The 19,460-nt window shown below is 43.1% G+C and overlaps 2 protein-coding genes across 8 annotated transcripts; both read right to left on the minus strand.

The window, feature by feature from the left end:
• Nucleotides 1-297: 297 nt before the first annotated feature.
• Nucleotides 298-5,170, minus strand: FUT4 (fucosyltransferase 4). Its single transcript, XM_005516742.3, has one exon. The coding sequence runs from the start codon at nucleotides 5,168-5,170 to the stop codon at nucleotides 3,950-3,952; it is 1,221 nt and encodes a 406-aa protein (XP_005516799.2). The 3' UTR covers nucleotides 298-3,949.
• Nucleotides 5,171-17,222: 12,052 nt separating this feature from the next.
• ANKRD49 (ankyrin repeat domain 49) lies at nucleotides 17,223-19,460 on the minus strand. Of its 7 annotated transcripts, none has more exons than XM_005516198.3 (3): nucleotides 19,386-19,460; nucleotides 18,611-18,881; nucleotides 17,223-18,158 (listed from the first exon to the last, which is right to left on the minus strand). In XM_005516198.3, the coding sequence occupies exons 2-3, from the start codon at nucleotides 18,866-18,868 to the stop codon at nucleotides 17,700-17,702; spliced, it is 717 nt and encodes a 238-aa protein (XP_005516255.1). In that variant the 5' UTR covers nucleotides 18,869-18,881; nucleotides 19,386-19,460; the 3' UTR covers nucleotides 17,223-17,699. The 7 variants fall into 7 exon arrangements, with proteins under 7 accessions (XP_005516255.1, XP_087907813.1, XP_014108021.1 ...); XM_088051687.1 differs by having other exon boundaries at nucleotides 19,349-19,430; XM_014252546.2 differs by lacking the exon at nucleotides 19,386-19,460 and adding an exon at nucleotides 19,328-19,348.

Here is a 19,460-nt window from a genome sequence, read left to right on the forward strand (position 1 = left end):
TCCTGGCTGGGCAAGAATTTTCAGAAATGCTTTCTCAATACTGTGCACCAAGCTGAACATAAGATGGGTAAAGACAGGGGTATGCCATCACTTGTGCAGCAATCAGCATAAACACAAGGTTAGGGAAAACAGCTTTTGGCCCTTGGTCTTTTGTTGTTTGATTGAAGACAACCATGAACAACTGTGAAAAAAGCTGCAGCTAAAAAGGTAGATACAGTACTACATGCTGAATACCAAAATAAACATAGTCTGATTTTGAAATTTAAGGGGGGCAAAAAGAATCCAACCACATTCAAATTCTCTGTAGGTCAAGAGAAAGTTTGTGGTTTTTTATTTTGTTTGAAATGACATTTTTCCAACACCCAACTTCAATAAATGCACCTTTTCATATAGAAAATAACTCAGCACAGCCTCTCCTATGAAAATATTTTTCTCCTGGCAGAACCAGGTTTCATGCCTAACCTCAGATGGTCTGACTACTTTGAGAACAATCAGCCACTTTGATTTATTAAACAAACATGAAAAGACATTCATTCTCCTTACAAAACAGTTTTCTTCAGTCTTCGTAACACAGACAACAGAATAAAAAAAAAAGGGTTGTTTTGCACTACTTCCTTTAACTTTTTTGAGTGTCAATCTACACAATTAATATAAAGTTACTTCATTCTATGAAGATCAAGACATTTTACAGTATAAAATTCCCTGAGATACAATATGAAATTTGAGGGATCACATAATTCTCTATTCCATTTACATCATAATCAAAAAGTAATGGTAATTCTTCTCCTTATAAAACCCAGAAGATAACAATCTTCCTTTCTCTCTCTCCACCCCAATATTTTAAGGCATGGAATAAAAACTTTTTCAAAATGTATTCAAGGAAACTTTTCTATTTAAGATAGAAAATAGCTTACCCGATTTTTACAGCTGGATTTTATACATCATCTGCAATGCTTTGTGGAATCTGGTACCCAATGTACAATCCAGTTCACTCAGGCAAACTTTATCATTGAACTAGAGCTCTACAAAACGTATTACAAAAGCCAGTCCTTTGCCTATAACAGTACACTATTAGCTTGTGGTGTGGATGACCAAAAACCAGAAATTTATAGAAATTCTGTAATACTGACTTCAGAAGCTATAGGCCTGGGCTGAGTTCCCTCCCAAATGGAAAGCCACAAATTTGCAACACCAATGTAAGAATGATGAAATTAGAAAAGGCTTCTCCTCTCCCAATGCAACTATTCTGCAATAATTATTACAAATCTGCAGTTTTCACTGTACAGTTCTTGAAAATCCTCAATGCACAACTTACAAATACTTTACAATTCTGATCACTTTACACAAATGATGCTTTAATTACTTTGTAGCTTTTCTCTGAATTTTACAAAAATATTTCCTCAAAGATTTCTACTCTTTTATTTAGTGAGGTTGAGAAAAAAAATAATAATATTTGCGATCTCTGGGAATTCCCATGTACCTGTAGGCTGATCTTCTGCATGCAGCATTACTAATGACTACACAGAAGAACTGTGTGCCTGGAAACTTTCACAAAATGCTAAAAAAATGAGAAGGACTGAAAAATATGCACTAGTTTCAGCAGACTGACAAAAAGTAGTGCAATATTAAATATTACTTCATCACTTTTAAGATTGGGTTTTTGTATACAGTTATGTGAACTGAACAGAAAAAAATAAATTATAAATTCAATGGAAAAGAGGGAACCTATCATACTGACACTTAGGTATTACTGTTAGTGCTATAACTAAATTGGAGTTTTTAAAATATCAAACCCAGTATTATGGGAGTAGTAACTACTGATAGAGAAACAGATGACCATGCCATGAAGAACACTCTTTTATTTTAGATAATCACTTTATACCTCTTGAAGTTAAAGTGCAGCATTAGGAATAATCCCTACTATATCCCACATTGCATAGATTGTTTCCACTCCCTTCCCAATAAATATTCTACAGCAGCTCTGGCACTGTCAACAAAAAGGTTCATCAAGTACTTTCAGCCAACCCTCCTTGCACAAAAGCAGAAGGGATTAATTGCAGAAGCCTGCAAGATCTGAACAGGTAAAACCGTGCAAATTATTAATGAACTTCATAATTATTAGTTTTTTTCCAGTAATGGCTTGGCTCCGTGCTTACCTAATCAGGGGGAACATCTAACCAGAAATAAGTTACAGTAGACTGCCAGCTCATACATCTTAAAAGCACTCATCCAACATCCCATATTGCTAAAATCACATCTAATCCTTCCCTAACCTAAATATGACTCACAAATGCCAGTGAGGTTTCCTGTCCTGATGCCCATCTTTTATTTGCAAGTGACTTTCTTATTTTCCCACCTGTTCTGTGCCCATGATTTTATTCTGAATGCAGTCTCTGAGTAACTCCATGGATTAAAAAGCAGCGGAATGAATACCTTATTCATTTGGGCAGGTCTCTTGTAGGTTGCCTTTTTTTTAAGCCACCGAACTTCATAGCTGCAAAAGACAGGGAGGCTGAGCTTGGTAAGGATGTGTAATTGTAACTGAAGTTTCTTTCTGGCTTTGGCTGAGCAAGATTACATGTAACCAGAAAGTAACCACACATCTACTACTAGCATGGCTCCAGCAAACCGTGGGAGTCTGAAAGGGAATAACCACTGTAAATGGTCCTGACAGGCACTGAGCAGAGGGAACTCTACCTTAAGAACTTATTTCTTGATTAAAAAACCGAGCCAGAAAAAGATCTCAAAAACCAAAGGAAGATAAAATAGTAAATCCTTCCCTTTTTATATTCATTCTTCACACAATCTGTATTTTACCAACAGTGTAGATCTTATTCTGTAAAGTAATTTTTGCTTGAATGGAAGTGATTTGGGAGTTTGGTGACTTTTTGGTAATTATTATTTTAAAAACAACAAAACAGCATTCTGACTAGTCTGTCCCCCAGCAGAATTTTTGAAAATGCATGCCATAACCCAAAAGAGTTGCTACACAACAGCACTGTCTACTGATACTTGAGAAAAAAAGTCAGCCTTTCTGTATATATATTCAGTACAATAAAAAAACCCCTGCCATTCTGAGCCTTTCCCTGCATTTTCCTGTATGGCAATAATTTTGCAGAGAAAAACATGCAGGTACCTGAAAACATTTTCTAATTCCTGAATAAAGGGAGGGTGGGAGTGTTCCAGCTTTCTTCCCTACAGTCTGTGTTTCCCTGTACTTAAAGTCCTACTCTACTTTCATACAGGATAAACATGCTTATAGTTTCAGCAGGTGTTAGGAGAAATACTTTACATCATTTGAGCTTTTTGTCCACTCAGATTCAGTCCCCTGCATACGCTTTTTTTCCCTATGTGGAACAATTATTTGGTTCAAAGCATTATTAGCAGGCTGCTGCAATTTCAAGCATTGCTAGAAGGTGCTACTGTATCATAAGATTCTTACATTCAATACTTGTGGCTCAGAATTTGTCTGTAGATAGCTTTCACATGCACAAAAACCAGTTGAAAACATTCATTTTTGTCTTTGTATTACAGAAAACTAGCACTGATCTGAGAGCAGAGGAAAGTTTTATGGTCCAGGAAGTTGTCATAGCTGCCAAAATTGGTTTCAGCTGTACAGCTGAGGAATTTGGCATCGGATATTTATGTTGAGCTGTGCAGAACTTTAGAAGTTCTGTAACTGTACAACTTTTGGAAATTTAACTTTGCTCTTTAGGAATCATCTGGCATAATGTCTCTTTGTACCTTTATAATTTTCTCTTGAATAAAAATCTTCCTTTTGTAGGCTTTTCACAGCTTGTTTTCCTGTACCTGTATGATTCTCCAACTGATGTCAGCCTTCTGCGGCTAATGCCAGCTACCTGGGCTAATGATCTCTGTAAGACCCATCCTTCCCGACACCTTGGCGCTCGGTCCAGGCTGTCCAGGCAAGCCTCACCCGCCAGGAACATCAGCTTTCAAACCAGCTGGCCAGATTTCGAACAGTCTTGATTTGATTCCCAGCTGCCCTAACAGCCTCACAGACCTTGCAGAAATGCTCATCCCAGAACGAGGTGACGTGGACTTCGTATTTCTTCCTCCAGGCAAAGTACCGCCTGTAGTTTGGTTTGTTTTTATCGAGGAATTTCAGGTAGGTGGCCAGCAGCCTGGGGCTGGGGAAGTCGTCAACGTGGATGAAGGAATCTGGGGGGATGAAGCGCTCGTAGTTGGCTCTGCGGGGTCCGAGGACGACGGGCACGGCGCTGGCGGAAAAAGCGTTTCTCCAGAGCTTCTCGGTGATGTAGTCGGTGTGCTGGGAGTTCTCGAAGGCCAGGTAGAACTTGTAGGCTGAGACGGTCTCCACCAGGCCCCCCTCGGCCAGCGCCAGCCCCCGCGCTCCGTACACGTCGATGGGCAGGTGCTCCTTCAGCTGGCGGTAGTAGCGCACCCGGGCGTGCTCCTCGTTCCAGTTGCTGATGACCCAGGCCACCAGCCGCGTCTTGCGGGGCAGGACGAAGAGCCGGGGCGCCGGCGGGACGTAGAGGTACCCGTAGGGAACGAACACGTCCGAGTCGCGGCGGTAGGACATGGTCCAGTTGAAGAGCCCGGCCAGCCCCCGCAGGCCGGGCGAGTGCGACGGCGACTCGAAGTTCATCCACACCCAGCGCTGGCGCGGGGGCCGCGGCGGGGACCCTCGGGGCATCCCCTCGGCGCCGTGCCGCACCAGGTCGCGGTGGTGGAACAGCACCGCCTGCGCCTCGCCGAACCGGCTGCGGTCGGCGCGCAGGCGGCAGCCGCTGATGTTGTGGCGCCGCCGGCAGTCGGGCATGCGCCGCGGGCGGCCGAAGGGCTCCCACCACAGCAGCACGGTCACCGCCTCGCCGTCCGCCCGGGCTGGCTCGGGCAGCGCCGAGTACAGGGCGAGCGCGGCGGCGGCGCCCAGCAGCCCGGCCGCCAGCGCCCCCCGCGGCCCGCGCCGCCGCCGCCCCCCCCGCCGCCAGCAGCAGCCGCGGCAGCGCCGCGGGGCCGCATCCATCCCCGCCGCCCGCTCTGCCCCTCGCAGGGCTCCGGCGGTGCCGGGGCCGGGCAGCGCATCCTGCGGCTGGGGCAGCTGCTGCCGCCGCCGCCGCTCTGCCCCCACCCCCGCGCCCGGCGGCGGGGAGGTGCTGCTGCCACCGCCCCTCCCGGCCATGCCGGCCCGTCCTCCGCCCGCCAGCTCCCGGCCCGGGGCCGCCCCCCGCCCCTGGGCGCCGCCTCGCCCCGCCCGCCGCGGCCGCGGCCGCTCCGCCCTCGGGGACAGAAATGCTCGGGGCCCCGGCGGGGTCTCCCGGCTCCGCCGCAGCGGCCGGGCAGCTGCGGCCCCGGGCCGCTCGGTTACTCATGCCCGACTCGGGACCGCAGAAGGAACTTGTGTCCCCGCGCTCAGGAGGGATCCCCGGTGAGAGGCCAGGCCCCAGCACGCACGGGAAGGGTTGTAGGGACGCTCACAGGGGGTCTCAGGGCACCCGCGCCCTGGCAGCTCTGGTGGGTTGACTCCGGCTTGGTGCCGGGTGTTTTTCACAGCCGCTTTGTCACTGCCTTCATCAGCAAGGCAGAGGAGAGAAAATAAAACGAAATGCTCTCTGGTCGACATATGAACAGGGAGACATCACTCGGCAGTTACAGTCACGGGCAAAACAAAACCGATTTGAGGAAATTTACTTGATTTATTGCAAATCAAGTCAGACTAGGGTAATGGGAAATTAAACCAAAACTGAAAACACCTTCTCCTCACCCCTCCCTTCTTCCTGGGCTCAATGTGTCTCACAATTTCTCTGCCTCGTCCCCAAAAATGGCACAGGAGGATGGGGAATGGAGGCTATGGTCACTTCATCACATGCTGCTCCTTCTTCCTCAGGGGAAGGACTCCTCACACCACACAAAAAGAGGATTCTTTTTGCTCTTTTACAGCTTTCTTAGAATCTTACATGTTTACTTTAAAATCTCAGTTATTTAAAAACTACAAAACCTCATGGTTACCAGAAAATTACTTTTTCCAGCTCTGCTTCACAGAGTTGCTGTGAAAACGTACATCACATAGGCTCAAAACTCTTTTTTTTCCCAAGTAATTTGCTTCAGTGAGCTGACAGCTTGTTGACTCACACAGTTCAAACAGTGTTTGTGCAGAACTGAATGAGTTTCCAGCTCCAACATTGCACATGCTCATAGCCAACAGCTGTAGATCCAAGGTCCTCTCACACATATCTACTGAAGGCAGCAGAGTTACACCAGGCATAAATTCTCACTGACTGGATTTCAGCACAGATTTTTACATACCACATATGTCAAGGCCCTGTGACTTTATATTAGTAAGAAAAGTGTTTACTCAAAAAAATAAAGCATAGTTGTGTGTGAAGGTGATGTTAGGTTAGAAACTAAGTCATCCATAAACCTATTGTACATAGTCATTCCATACTGTGTACGTAGTACTTCCATAATCCATTCTGCAAGCACTCATAAAACTTAAGAAATGCCAACAGCTGTGGTTGGAGTTGGTATCTGGCTGCCTGCTTCAACAGAGTTGCCTGGAAGGGTTCTCCATGGAATGTTAATCCACCCTAAAGGATGAGGTGAATCATTGCCAGCACCAGCACCTGTTTTGATAAATAACGGATTTTAGTCACACTTTGCTACAGTAGAAATCTGAAAAAAAAAAAAAAAAGGAAGAGTAGAATCCTGTCAAGCCTTAAGATGAATGTATATTCAATCCAGAGCCCACCTGATACAATGAACACTACATAAAATGAACACAATCCTTTGTCTGCATTAATCAAGGATTCAAAGTGGTCCAAACCCACAACTGTTGATTATTTTGTATATTCAGACATTTTCCCGATAGTATGAGAAATCTGAGACTTGTGAAAGTGAGTGGGAGAGCTCAACTGACTTCTGTGGAATTCTGATTCACTCAATAAATTTGATCATATCAACTGCAATGACAGTTCTTATTTTCCTTCAGGAGCTTTCAGCATTGATACGTGACTTTGGAGGAGTCTTTATCTAGTCACGTTTCATTTCCATTGCTTGAAGATTTGCTGCTAAGCATTCCAAATTCAAAGCCTGAACAGTTACACTGATGATGCAAGGCCTGATCCTGCCTGTGGTAAGTCAACAAAAATGTTGGCATTAATTCAGCATTTATAAAATGTTTCAGGACAATGTAACATGGAAATCTTTATAAGCCAAATGGTGACAATTTTGAAAGACAAACAAAACCCAAAAAAAACCCTTCCCTTGTGAGGACTTCTAGCAAGAGTTCCCTAGTTAGTTTTGATTTTTTGCAATCTCACAGTGAAACTTCAGTGTGACTTTCATCTGCATTTCAGTGGCAACCATATTAAGACTATTGTTATACCAAGACAAGTATGTTGAATTATTTAGCATTAAATCAAAAACATGCCTTTCTGTATTCCTCAACACAACATCAGCTAAAGCTCTACACTGCATCTTTTAAAAAGCTATTATTGAAATCCACAGTAAGTTGTGGTTGTATATACACCTTAGATATCCAGAACTATAGTAATGTTTGGTTTATTATGGCAAATAAGAATTTAATCATTTCAAGATGAGAGGACAGTAGCCTAAATAATTTCTATGAGTAATATTGTCACCTTAAATTAATTTTCCTGTTACACCTGCCTCTGTGGAAACTAAATATATGTTTACATTTACATGTTGTATGTAGTTCACTAGTACAAAAATCTTTATAGAATTTATATATAGAGCAAGATGAAATGTATATTTGAGATATATTTTAGAATTTTTACAAATTACAGGCCCGACTTCTGTTGCTGCTGTCTTCAAACCCTCCCAGTATGGGAAGTAGCAGAAATACATTTAATTGGATTTTCATCATAATCACTACTGAAAGTAATGACAGTTGTGCCTTCATCCACAAGTCTAGCAGACTCCTAGAAATCTTGGTGTAGTAAATTTAACAGCCAGATGTGATGTGTTGCTGTAGAGTGAGGGATACAGGGAGTGACCTCACTATCAGGACCAAGGTTGGAAGTAGGGTGTCCTCAGGTCTGTGTGTAGGTCAGATGTCTCTCTCCCCTTTTTAATGTTTCGTTTCTTGTCTAGAGAAATAGATCCCAGACTGGCAGTAACCCATGTCAACTTCAGTTTGCCTCATTTCTGCTATAATACACAGCACATCCATGGCACAACCACATCAGCTACTTTGTGCTGACAGGGTTTTGTCAAGCAGTTTTGTTCACTCTGACTCAGGAAAAACTCCATGGACATCGCTGAGAAGTAGAACATGATGAAGGTTGAATAGTGTTTCCAGATGCCTAAAGACCTCCCACAAGGAACACATCTGGTTTTCTCTGCTTTGGAGATAAACCAGTCCAGGAGATAGCCCCATGGACTGAGGACCACCCAGACTTCTTGGCACTATATGTGCAGCTTGGGACTGCTTTAACTGCTCAGTGGAAATCACAGCAAGTAGTCATGTTGCTGATAGGAATTTAAAATAATATGCTGTGTGTTAGTAATGAAGCTGTTGCAAAAGAAAAAATATTTTGCTTATTTGAAGGTTGAATATTTGCCATCACTTTCAGCAGTAAATATTTTTGCCTGGAACTTCCCAACTGGCTTCCTCCTCTACTCTGAGTCACTCTGTTTTGTCACACTTTAGAAATATTTAAGCCTAGAAAAGTCTTTGAGGCTATTTGTCAACTGTTTCAAAAAGGCAGTTTAAAAGGTACTGTTAGACATGATTGTGTTTTCAGCCACAGCTATCAACCCAGACATTCTGTCAGCCAGGGAAACTGTGTGGAGTTTTTCATCATAAGAAAATGTGATCATCTTCAAACCATAGGAGCATGCTGTCTGGTACCAAAATGACACTACAAATGATGTTGAAGTCTCCTCTTCATAAATAGTCCCCATGGTTTCAATGTGAGTTTTGCCAAGAACCTAAATTCTCTATGAAAAGGTGTGATGAAAGTTTTCTTCTGTATAAATGATACACATTGTATTTCAGCGTGAAGTTTAAGTGCCTGTAATTTGATTACCTAGTGTTTCATATGCAGGATTATGATCTTTCTGCTTGGAAGTTTAAAATTTGGAAATACGATGAGAGACAGAAGATCCAGTTGAAAGCTGATGCCTCAACAGTTTCTGGACAGACAAACTAATGTTTCTGCATATGCAGCAAAGTCAATATTAAAATATTCTGCCAGCTACAGTTTCACTTGTGACTGTGAGCAATGTTGAATTAAAACTATGCAAAGCTGGTATTTCCAGGTCAAGGCACAGGCATGAGTAAATGTGCTGTGCACACTGTGAATGAAGGATCCTGTCCAGGACACTCTTCAGTCTTCCACTGAAGCACACAGCTTTGTTGTTGGCCAGGGTAGACCAGAGTAGAAATCAGACAGAAAACTTTCGTAGCAGTCCCACACGACCCTCAGACACTTTAACACACGTGTAGTACCAGCAGGCCAGAATTTGGCTCTGCAGATATTTGTAAGCAGTCATCAATTATTTCAATCTTCCTTGGGTTTTCTGAGCACTGGACTTCATCTTATGCAGCCACAGTGGCAAGAGACAGTGACATGCAACCAGCAGTGATGCTCTCTTTTTACCCAGTGAGCATCTCCCGAGACAGAGAGCAAGGATTTGTGGTAAAACTTCTCTTTGGATACTTTCAAACATCAGGGATCAGGGTCATATCTCAGTCGAGGAGACAAAACTAGCCCTAATTTGAAGTAAATCTCCTGAACCACATATAATCTAGTTATGGAGCTCTCAATACCAACTGCTTTAATAACTTGACCCCTCCTGTTGTGTTTCATTACTTAATAATGTACATGTAGCCTTGGAAAAATGTGTTTAATCACTGGTACTAATACAGGCAATGATGTAATGATATAAGCAATGATAACAATTGTCTTTCAAAACAGTAGTGTTGAATTTGGCAATGAAATAAAATAAAAAAAAGAGAAAAGGAGAGAGCTGAACAGTTAGACAGTAAAAAGTCACTATGATAAAATGGGAGCACAGTTAAATTACCCAACACCCTATTTAATGAAATATTATAAAGATATTCTAAATATCAAAGTAATATTAATAACATTATTATGCAGTATTATATCTAAGTAAATAGCTTTATTTTATTCAAATAAAAGAGGAGACATGTAAAAAGGTCACAAACCTGAATATATCAGACTAGGTAAGAAATACCACAGCCTCATAGTTAGGTAATACATTCAATAGAAAAGATCTAACAAGCATTTATCTGTTGTAGAAGGTCACACAAAAAGGAAGAGGGAGAAAATGAGCACCAAATGCTGCACCAAAACTGAGCTAATGCAGGAATCCAGGACTGAGCCAGAAAGTCTTCTCATTTGGAAAATTTTAAAACAAGGTTATGAAATAGAATGGGAAAGCATGGAGAGGAGAGTAGGATAAAAATGAAACTAAGCAGAAGCAAGATGCAACAAACCTAATCAAAATCTCTGTCCAGAAATCAGTACTTTTCAAACATTATTATGTGATTCATAATCAAATTTGCATCTAAAAAGTGAGAACAGTATTTTCAAAAGGAGCTACTGTTCTAGTTCCTCAGGTACAATATTCAGTACAATAACCTTTTTCATTTAGAAGTCAAATGGAAACACTGAAAAGAGTTGGCTTGAAGCCAGCTGAGGGGCTGTTTTGGTTTTCCTCTTTTTCTTTTCTCACTGATACAAAAATAAAATCAAACTTTTAATGTCAGAGAAAAGATCCAGAAAATCAGAGAACAAATGTCTGATTTAATTCACAGATAATTGTAAAAAAACCCAAAGGAAGTCAAAGTCCAGTTTAACAAAGTTGTCACTGAGACTTCCCTTTTAAAAATATTCAATGTGTTATAGATACTTCCAGAGGAACTGAGAGCTCCAGAAACAAATCCCATCTCCACCTCTTAGGCAAGGTTTTGGTATTGGGGAGCTGACTACAGGGGTGACTTCTGTGAGAAGTTTTAGAAGCTTCCCCTGTGTCCAACACAGCCTATGCCAGCTGGCTCCAAGACAGACTAACGAAGGCTGAGCCAATTAGCAATGGTGATAGTGCTTCTGAGATAACAAATTTAAGAAGGAAAAAGTTACTGCACAGAAGTAATTGCAACCAGAGAAGAGAGGAATACAATATGTGAGAACAGCCCTGCAGACCCCAAGGTCAGTGGAGAAGGAGGGGCAGGAGGTGCTCCAGGAGCCAGAGTAGCCGGTGGGGAAGACCATGGTGAGTCAGCTGTGCCCCTGCAGCACACAGAAGTCCATGGTGAAACAGCCTCTAGAGGACTCCATATCTTTTCTGGTTTTATATAGTATGAAGGATTCACATTTGTTGCATAAGTGGCATGATAATACGAAGCAAACTAATATTAATTTGGTATTACCTCACTGTAATAATGGTTTAAGAGTGAGAGTGGCAGGTTATTTCTGATTCCATGCTGTCTCTGTGGTTCTTTGATACTGTGATAGCTCTTATATGGAGAGAGGCTTATTTATGTTAAACTTTCATTAAATCAGGCTAAATAACGAATCACAAACTCTTGCCTTCTAAAATGCTCAGTTTAATGGATGAACTCAGCCTAAAGCATTATGAGACATTTCTTCAATTACATTGAAATCATCTGCTGGAACTTAGAATCCCTTTGCAAAAGAGAAAACTATGAAAATGTTGACTTTCACGGTTGCACGTTTTTCAGCAAGAACATCTTGTAATCTTTCGATTGTGACATTTTCATCACTGGTGGAAGTATGGATTGGATTTGGCTACTTACAACATTGGATTAAAAAGTAGTATGAGGATATGAATAAAACAACAAAAAGGAAATAGCTTTATATTCAAGTAGAACTTTATTAAAAATCCTATAAATAAACATCCACATTTCCAAAGGTAGTTAGTTATGCTAATGTTTGATTTGACGCATCAAAGCAGGCTCAGGGCTTCACAGCACTGACATTCAGCAATCTGTAAAAAAAGACAATATCTGCTCTAAGGATGGATGAGACATCACATAGTGAGCCCTCCAAACTACTGGTCACTTTTAGGTAAAGGCAGTGAAAGGAAGAAGCAAAATGCATTTACTTAAGTAAATTCAGCAATATGAATATATTTTTTTTTCTTTTTCTCTCTTCTATTTATATCTCCTGCATATTTTCCCTTCATTTTTTGCAGTTTCTATCTCTGTGCTCCTGAACTGTATTCTCCTCTTTTCTGTTTCCTTCAGGGATTTCTAACCTTCTGTATGTCTCCTCTTTCATTCCCCTTATCAGTGCTTCTTCCTTTTCCTTCACTGATTCCTCTCCCTCTGGCACTAAACACAGCGGGCTCATCTTCTCTCATCGTCTCTTCCCTTTTGTCCATTTCTATAGCTTATACCCACTTCATCTCCCCACTAGCCTCTCCTTTCTTCCCCAGATCCTTACACAGAAAAGAATATATGAATGGAGATGGTTTGGTGAACACAGGAGCTGAAGCCAGATTGCTCCCAGTTTTTCTCCCATTATGTATCTTTTGTGCCACCTCTTCTCTCATGATGCCTGCCTGACCACTGCAAAATAGGCAGCATAGCTAGTGAGGAGGGCACCACTTGTCTCCAGCAGCAGTCCCTGGGAATGAAGGTACATCCAAATTCCCAAAGGAAAATCAGCAGATTTGCAGCACCTACATCAGTCTGAGTAACCTGCTTTGTTTTAAAGCTCTTCTCTCTTCATGGTTCAGAACAGAAAATGGAGATCATGATCTTTGAAAACTCTGCTTGCCTTCACTAGAAGCCTGAAGTACATGAGCTTTAAAATGATGCCAACATCTCAAAACTCTGAGTCCTTCTGTAGTTGTTAGGTCTGCTCTATAACTAAAGCATTCCTGCAAGTAAGTAAAGTAAAGGCAGCATGGCCAAAGGCTGTACTGGTTAAACACTTCTTATACCAGTAATAGCTTAATCCATGCTGCTCTTGTAACTAAGATGCCACTATCTCCTGATCTCACAAGATCAAGATAGGAAGAAAGAGGTGCTAGTCATGCAGATGCCTGTATTTTTAAAACACTATCCCCCAAGAATGTGGGAAGGAGCTTCATGTAATGGCAAAATATGCTGAATTCATATATTCTGCAAGCTCATGGCACTAAAAATACTCCTCTTAAAAAGCAAACAAACTCTGTTTCATTAGGGTTTAAAGAGAGTGCCCACATTAGGAAAGAATGTGGGCACACACTAAGCTAAAATCTGTAAGAACAGGTCTGCTCTACAGAAGAACCACACTCTACAGACTGTAAAGAGAGAAACATGTTTCCCAGAGCACCAGCTGACCATTGCAGGCAAGTACTAAAATGCCTGAAAGAATACCTAAATCAAGCTCCCTTCAGGCGGTGTGCTGGAGGAGTGCTTTTCCAAACAATTGGATTTCTTAAAGCTGGATGCTAAGAACAGTAAGGTTCATAATGAACATAAAACCGACACCATCTATCAGCAGGAACCAAGTGATTATTCCACAAAATAGATGTGGAACCTTTACAAAAGGTTTCAGAATATGAAATAAGGTGACTCAACCCAGCAATCCTGAACAGATTTCTTCTGCAAAGATTTCAAAGTCTGTTGCCTTCTTACTAAAGGAAGAGATGGGTTAGCTCTGCAGAAAGATGCCCCGCAATTTAAAAATTAGGTGTTATTGTGAAAGTTTCTTATTATTGACTCTTACTTTTCGTTCTTGCATGTCTTGAGTAGAATTGAGGCTGTAAAAGTAAATCGTTGTTGCTCTGTGACTCTGGTTTCAGGCTTCTAATGGAGAAATTGTTCTTCACATTCCAAACTCCTTCCAGAGCCACTGTTAACAATTTGACAAAATAATAGCTTTATAACTGATTACTTCATTTTGTTCTAGAATTAATATAAAACTACACAATAATATTTTTCCATAGTTAACGAAAAGAGATTGACATCTTCAGAGAGCAATTCAGATTGCTAAAGGTACACAACACTCTCGTCTGTTTATAGAAGCTCTTAGGACTACTCAGGCACCTAACTGAAGCAGGATACAGCTTGTCTATAATAAATAAGGAACAGCAGTAATACCACTGATGCAGTCAGCATCCTTTTTTTGGTCATACTGGAATACTAAATGCCCTCATAAAAATATAGAAAACAACACTACCCACTCCCCCCCAAGAAAACCCAACCCAAACCAAAAGCTAACCAAACAAACAAAAAACCAAAGCCATCACCAGCAGAACAAAATTAAAAGCTAATTTATTTTGTGGAAAGGTTACAATTTACTGGCCATCTAATTTATTTTAAACAATACACTTTAGTAGTCTAAACTGTGTAAATCAGTACCATCCAGCCTGACAACTGTTGTCTATCAGAGCCCAAGCCACTTAGTAAGCATCTATAATTGTCCAAACAGCTGAAAAAGAAATTCATTACTGGCTGAATAATCTGTACACCAGTATCTGTATTATCATTTTTATCATTTATCATTGTTTTGTTATGCCTATAACATTATGCTGTACATACAATTTCTGTACTGAGCTTGCTATAAATCCATATTACACAGTTGTGCAACAAATATTTGTGCAGTGTTTCTCTATTACCTTGAGTACTTTAAATCTTTGTAGCATACATTTCTTTGGGACACTCCTCAAAAGTCATGAGAATATATAAGGTAGCATCCATTTATTCAACCAGACTGAAATATTCCTGACAATTTTGATCCATTGGCAGATGGATGCAGGAAAAATAGTTGTGTTTAGCTCTTAGTAACATTAGGCACATGAGCAGATTGAGCAGACCAGTGTTAACATCTGCAACTCAGCTCTGTGTTCAGGACCCCTTCTCAGTCAACAGGAAAAGAACAGGCACTTTTAAAGCATGACACATACAAGGACAGGTGTCTAGGACAAGTCAAAAGCATGTCCAAAGTGCCTTCTTTCCTCAAGAAAAAGGTAACAAAACCCCCCTACTGCTTGGCAATTGTTTCTGGTTTATTAAACTGATATATCATATGGATGTTCTCACGTGTCTCATAATTTCTTTCCAAAACAATAGAGAAACAAGTAATATATGCAATTCTGCTGTTTCTAAATTTTCTGCATGCTATTACATAAATGTTCTGTAATTTTGCCACAGTTCCTCAAAACAGTCACTTGTCCTGAAAAACACTTGCCATTTGCTGATAAAGAGGATTACCTGCAGCTGGATGTTTAACATTGCATTCTTCTTCCTGAAAATGAAAGTGCTCCTCCAGTATTTCTTTAACTCTCCTAGGTGGCTCAACATACACACATTTCTGCCCTGTTAGTAAAATATATTACAAAACAACCAGTTATTACAAATCCCCTGAATGCTGATGCACTTTGCTGAATGCAATTGTCAAGCTATGCTACTCTGCACCCATCTCGAATACATTGTGAACCAAATAATTTACAAATACGCGGTAGTGTTCAGCCAAGCCCTACTCCCCAGTGCTGTGCAATTCCTGAGGACAGGAGGATGGTACAGGACAGCAGCCTGGCAGGTACAGCGCTGGTAGCCAAAGCCACCCTAGGGCCACTCGGGAGACAGCCACTGTGCCTCCCCGTGACAGACATCCCAAGGCAGCGCCATAGATGGAGAGGCATCCAAAAGACGTCCTCGCTGCAGGAAGTTTCCAAGGAGCTGAAGAGGGATGCGGACACCCCATGGCACCAGGGCCAGCACCTGCGGCGGTGCTGGGGGACATCAATGAGGAGCCGCGGGGAGCGGCTGGGCTCCCGAGGGGACACGGCGGGGTGGGCACGGGCAGGGGCAGGGGTGGCCGGAGGCCGGGGACGGCCGTGCTCACGGGGCTGCTCGCCGCGGACGTCGCTGCTGGGCTCCCCGGCCGCCGCCGCGGACACCTGCCGGCCCGCCGCCCTCATGGCCGCCGCGCCGGGGCGGTTGGGCCGGGCTGTTGCCGCCGGGGTTGCCAGGCTGCCCGGCGGGCGGGGCCGGCTCGGCGGGGCCGCGCTCGGAGGCTGCCGGCTGCCCAGGCACGGAGGAGTCTCCCAGGCAAGGTGCGGCCAGCCGCCAGCCCCACGGACAGCAGGCCCTGGCCGCCGCTTGGGGCACGGGGTGGGGGACAGCTCTGGGTGTCATTAACAGCTGCTCCTTCGTGTCCCTCAGCAGGGCCACGGGAGCGGGACACGCACATCACAAACTCCGTACGACTGTGGGCTGTCACCACGGGCCTGCCCTACGGAAGGATACCATCCTCGCCCGAGGCAATGGCGGACTGAGGGGAAGAACAGAGTCCAGTTTAACTGATGTATATCCACTGCTACTCAGAAGTACTCGTTTGCTCATAAAACAGGGCATCTTCAGACACTGCTTATTGGACTGAAGTGGCCTTGTAATCCACGTCCCTTTTATTCCTTTATGCATTTCAAGATATATTCATCTTCCAGAGATGTCCTGAAACCAAACTTTCAAGAAGAATAAGCATTAAAATCATGTTACACCATTCACAGTTCAGAAGCTGTGCTTCTGTTTTGCAACAGAAAATGCTGAACATTTCACACTGCTTCTAAAGGGTGGGTGACCAAGACACTCCCCACAGTAGCCCAAATGTGGGCCAATATACCCCAACCCTGCTGCTACTGCTACGATTCTGCTGTGTATGTGTTAGTGAAAGGAGCTTAGGGTCACTCAGCACGGTGTCTGCATGGGACAGTGAAATGTTTACTACACTGTGACATTACTTAAGCACTTAAATTCAATTTTCAGTTCAATTCGTTTAGCAGAGAAGCGACTTTCTCCACTTCTAAATTACAGATGGTGAAGTTGAACCTGAAAATCATACTGCATGCCCTTACCATGGGGAATTTTAGTCTAACTCAAAAGTGCAAGGAAAATACTAAATTACCGGTTACTAAATCAGGCACAAAAGTATGCTGGCTGTTTATCCTCACATGGTTGTGGCTCATTTTTTCCAACTAATACCACATTCTTGACATTAAGTCTTTATTCAACTTAATTGCAAGGGAAAAGTAAATAAGACCTTGATAGAAAGTCACTTCCTTGAAAAGCACCAGGAAAAAAAAATAAACCAAAACTACTTTCTTATCCTATGAACTACTTTCTTACCCTATGAATAATGTGTTTGATTTATAAACAGGTGATCACATTGATAAATGTGTTAAATGGGCTTTCAATTAAAAATATGACAAAATACTTTGGGTTAAATATTTTATTTTATAATAAGCCTTACATTAGGTTCATTAAACATTTTGTGTATCACCCAAATAAGTTACATTCATTCTGAGCTTTCATGCAGTTTTTAAAAAGTTAAAATTTCTCAAAAAATAATTTTCAAGTGAGCTGTAATAAACTCTGCATAACCAAGCCAGAATTTTATCACATCAAGTAAATATTCCAGTTCTCCCTCCTGCTTTGACACTTCAGACAACTTACAAAGGCCTCTCCAAATCTGCACTAATTAAATAGAAAGTCACAGAAATTACTGACTTTCTGACTACCTTGACTAACAGCAGTAACACTTCAAAGCACGAGCGTGACCACTGAGCTGTGCTGCAGGAAGTGACATTTTGCCCGAGGAGAATTCTGAAGTATCTTACATTAACACGTCGTTGCAAAGACACAGACCACCACCGATGGGCATGCAGAACACTAAAAAGAAAGAGGCAGAAAACCTCACATTCACAAGCTTTTAGGGGGACACAGCATTTATGCAGTCTTCTACTATTTCAAAAAGGTAGTGATATATATCAGTCCTCCTCGCAATGTCAAGGGCAGTTTCATCCAAGTTGTTCTTCAAGTCTGGCTTCACATAGCGATTCATCAGCAGGAGCTCAAGGGTTTCCCTGCTGTTTTTGTTTCCTGCAGCAATGTGCAGGGGTGTCAGCAGACCATTTGTCTGCGCGTTGATGTCTGCACCCTGCTGAAGCAGGAACGCGGCCACTCCGGTGTTGTTCCACTTGCAGGCGCTGTGCAGGGGCGTCCAGCCGTCCACGGTCTGCGCGTGAACGTCGGCCCCTTGGGCCACCAACTCGTGTGCAACATCCAAGTGCCCGCTGTAGGCAGCTCGATGGAGAGGAGTGTATTGATCTTCATCACGAGCGTTCACTGGAGCCAGCTTTTCCGTCAGGAGCCTCTTCACGGTACTCAGCTGTTTAAAGAAAGCAGGGAACTTCGTGTGATTCTATGAAACAAGATGTATGACTTTGATGGTCCTGAAGTTTAATGGAAAAGCAATTCCTGTCAGTGTCAAAAGCACTTATAAAATCTCAGATACATCCTTTCCACCCCTGTTAAAAGGCTTATTTGCCACGAAGAGTCTAGCATGCTTTCAGTTCACAGAAGTTAAAGAAAAGTGCTGTTACTTGAACTTTGAACAGGAATCAAAATTTGTTCTAAAAGCCAATGGATCCAGAGACATTTTAGTGTGTATGGGCTACATTGGGGAATGTTTTACATACAGTGGCTTGAAAAACCAGATCAAAACAGCTCAGAAAAAGAAAGAAAAGTATAGGTAAATTTTTGTTTGTGGATGAGACTACAGACGTGAGCTCAAAATAACATTCTTGTAAATTATACGTATGAACAGAGCAAGTGCCTTACCCGATTATTTTCAGCTGCCCAGAGTAGCAATTTCTCTGGATTTTTTTCCATTTTCTTTTCTTGCATTTCGTACCATTCCTCCGTTCTCTCTTGCTCATCATCATCATCATCAGACTGTCCTGACCAACAGCTCTGAGTTCCTACAGGAATCAAATGCCTGTGTGTCTCCAGCAGCTCAAGTTGGTTAAAATGCTCTGTGAAATCTTCAAACAGCTCGCTGTCATCATCGTCTTCATCAGCTTGCTTGTCTTTACTCATTTTCAATCAGCATCTGTGAGCAGCAGATGTACAACAATACTTACGCTAACTGTAACTGTTATCGGTGTACTATCAATAAAACTATCTGATGGATGATGTGGAAGTCAACAAACAGCAAAACTAAAGGGAAAACTCTGTGATGCTCCGCTAACCCGGTCTTTGCCAGCTCTGCCAGAACTCACAGATAATTCCCACGCTAGAAAAGCACCGCGTTACCCGATCCCCGAACGGCACCACCTTCAGACTGGGATCACAAAGCGGGGCTTTGCCGAGTGCGCTCGAAACGCTGCTCACTTTACTAACAAAGGGCCTGGAGAGCAGCCCGGACTTTGGGGCAGAGTCTCTGCTCCGCCCCAACGGCCCGGCCCGGTCCAGCCCGCAGCACCGCTCCCCTCCGCGGGGCCCACACCACCCGGGCAGGCCCCGCAAGAGACCGACCGATCCCCGCAAGAGACCGACCGATCCCCGCAAGAGACCGACCGATCCCCGCTCGCCCCGCTCGGCCCCCCTTCGGTACCCGAGGCCCCAGCGCCGCCGGGGCTCCGGGCGGGGCGGGGCCCGGCGAGCGCTTCCGGGCCGCACGGCCGCGGAC

The sequence above is a fragment of the Pseudopodoces humilis genome, chromosome 2, assembly GCF_049639895.1.
Source record: "Pseudopodoces humilis isolate 2021_Gansu_Grassland_sample_001 chromosome 2, ASM4963989v1, whole genome shotgun sequence".
In the NCBI taxonomy this organism is placed as follows: domain Eukaryota; kingdom Metazoa; phylum Chordata; class Aves; order Passeriformes; family Paridae; genus Pseudopodoces; species Pseudopodoces humilis.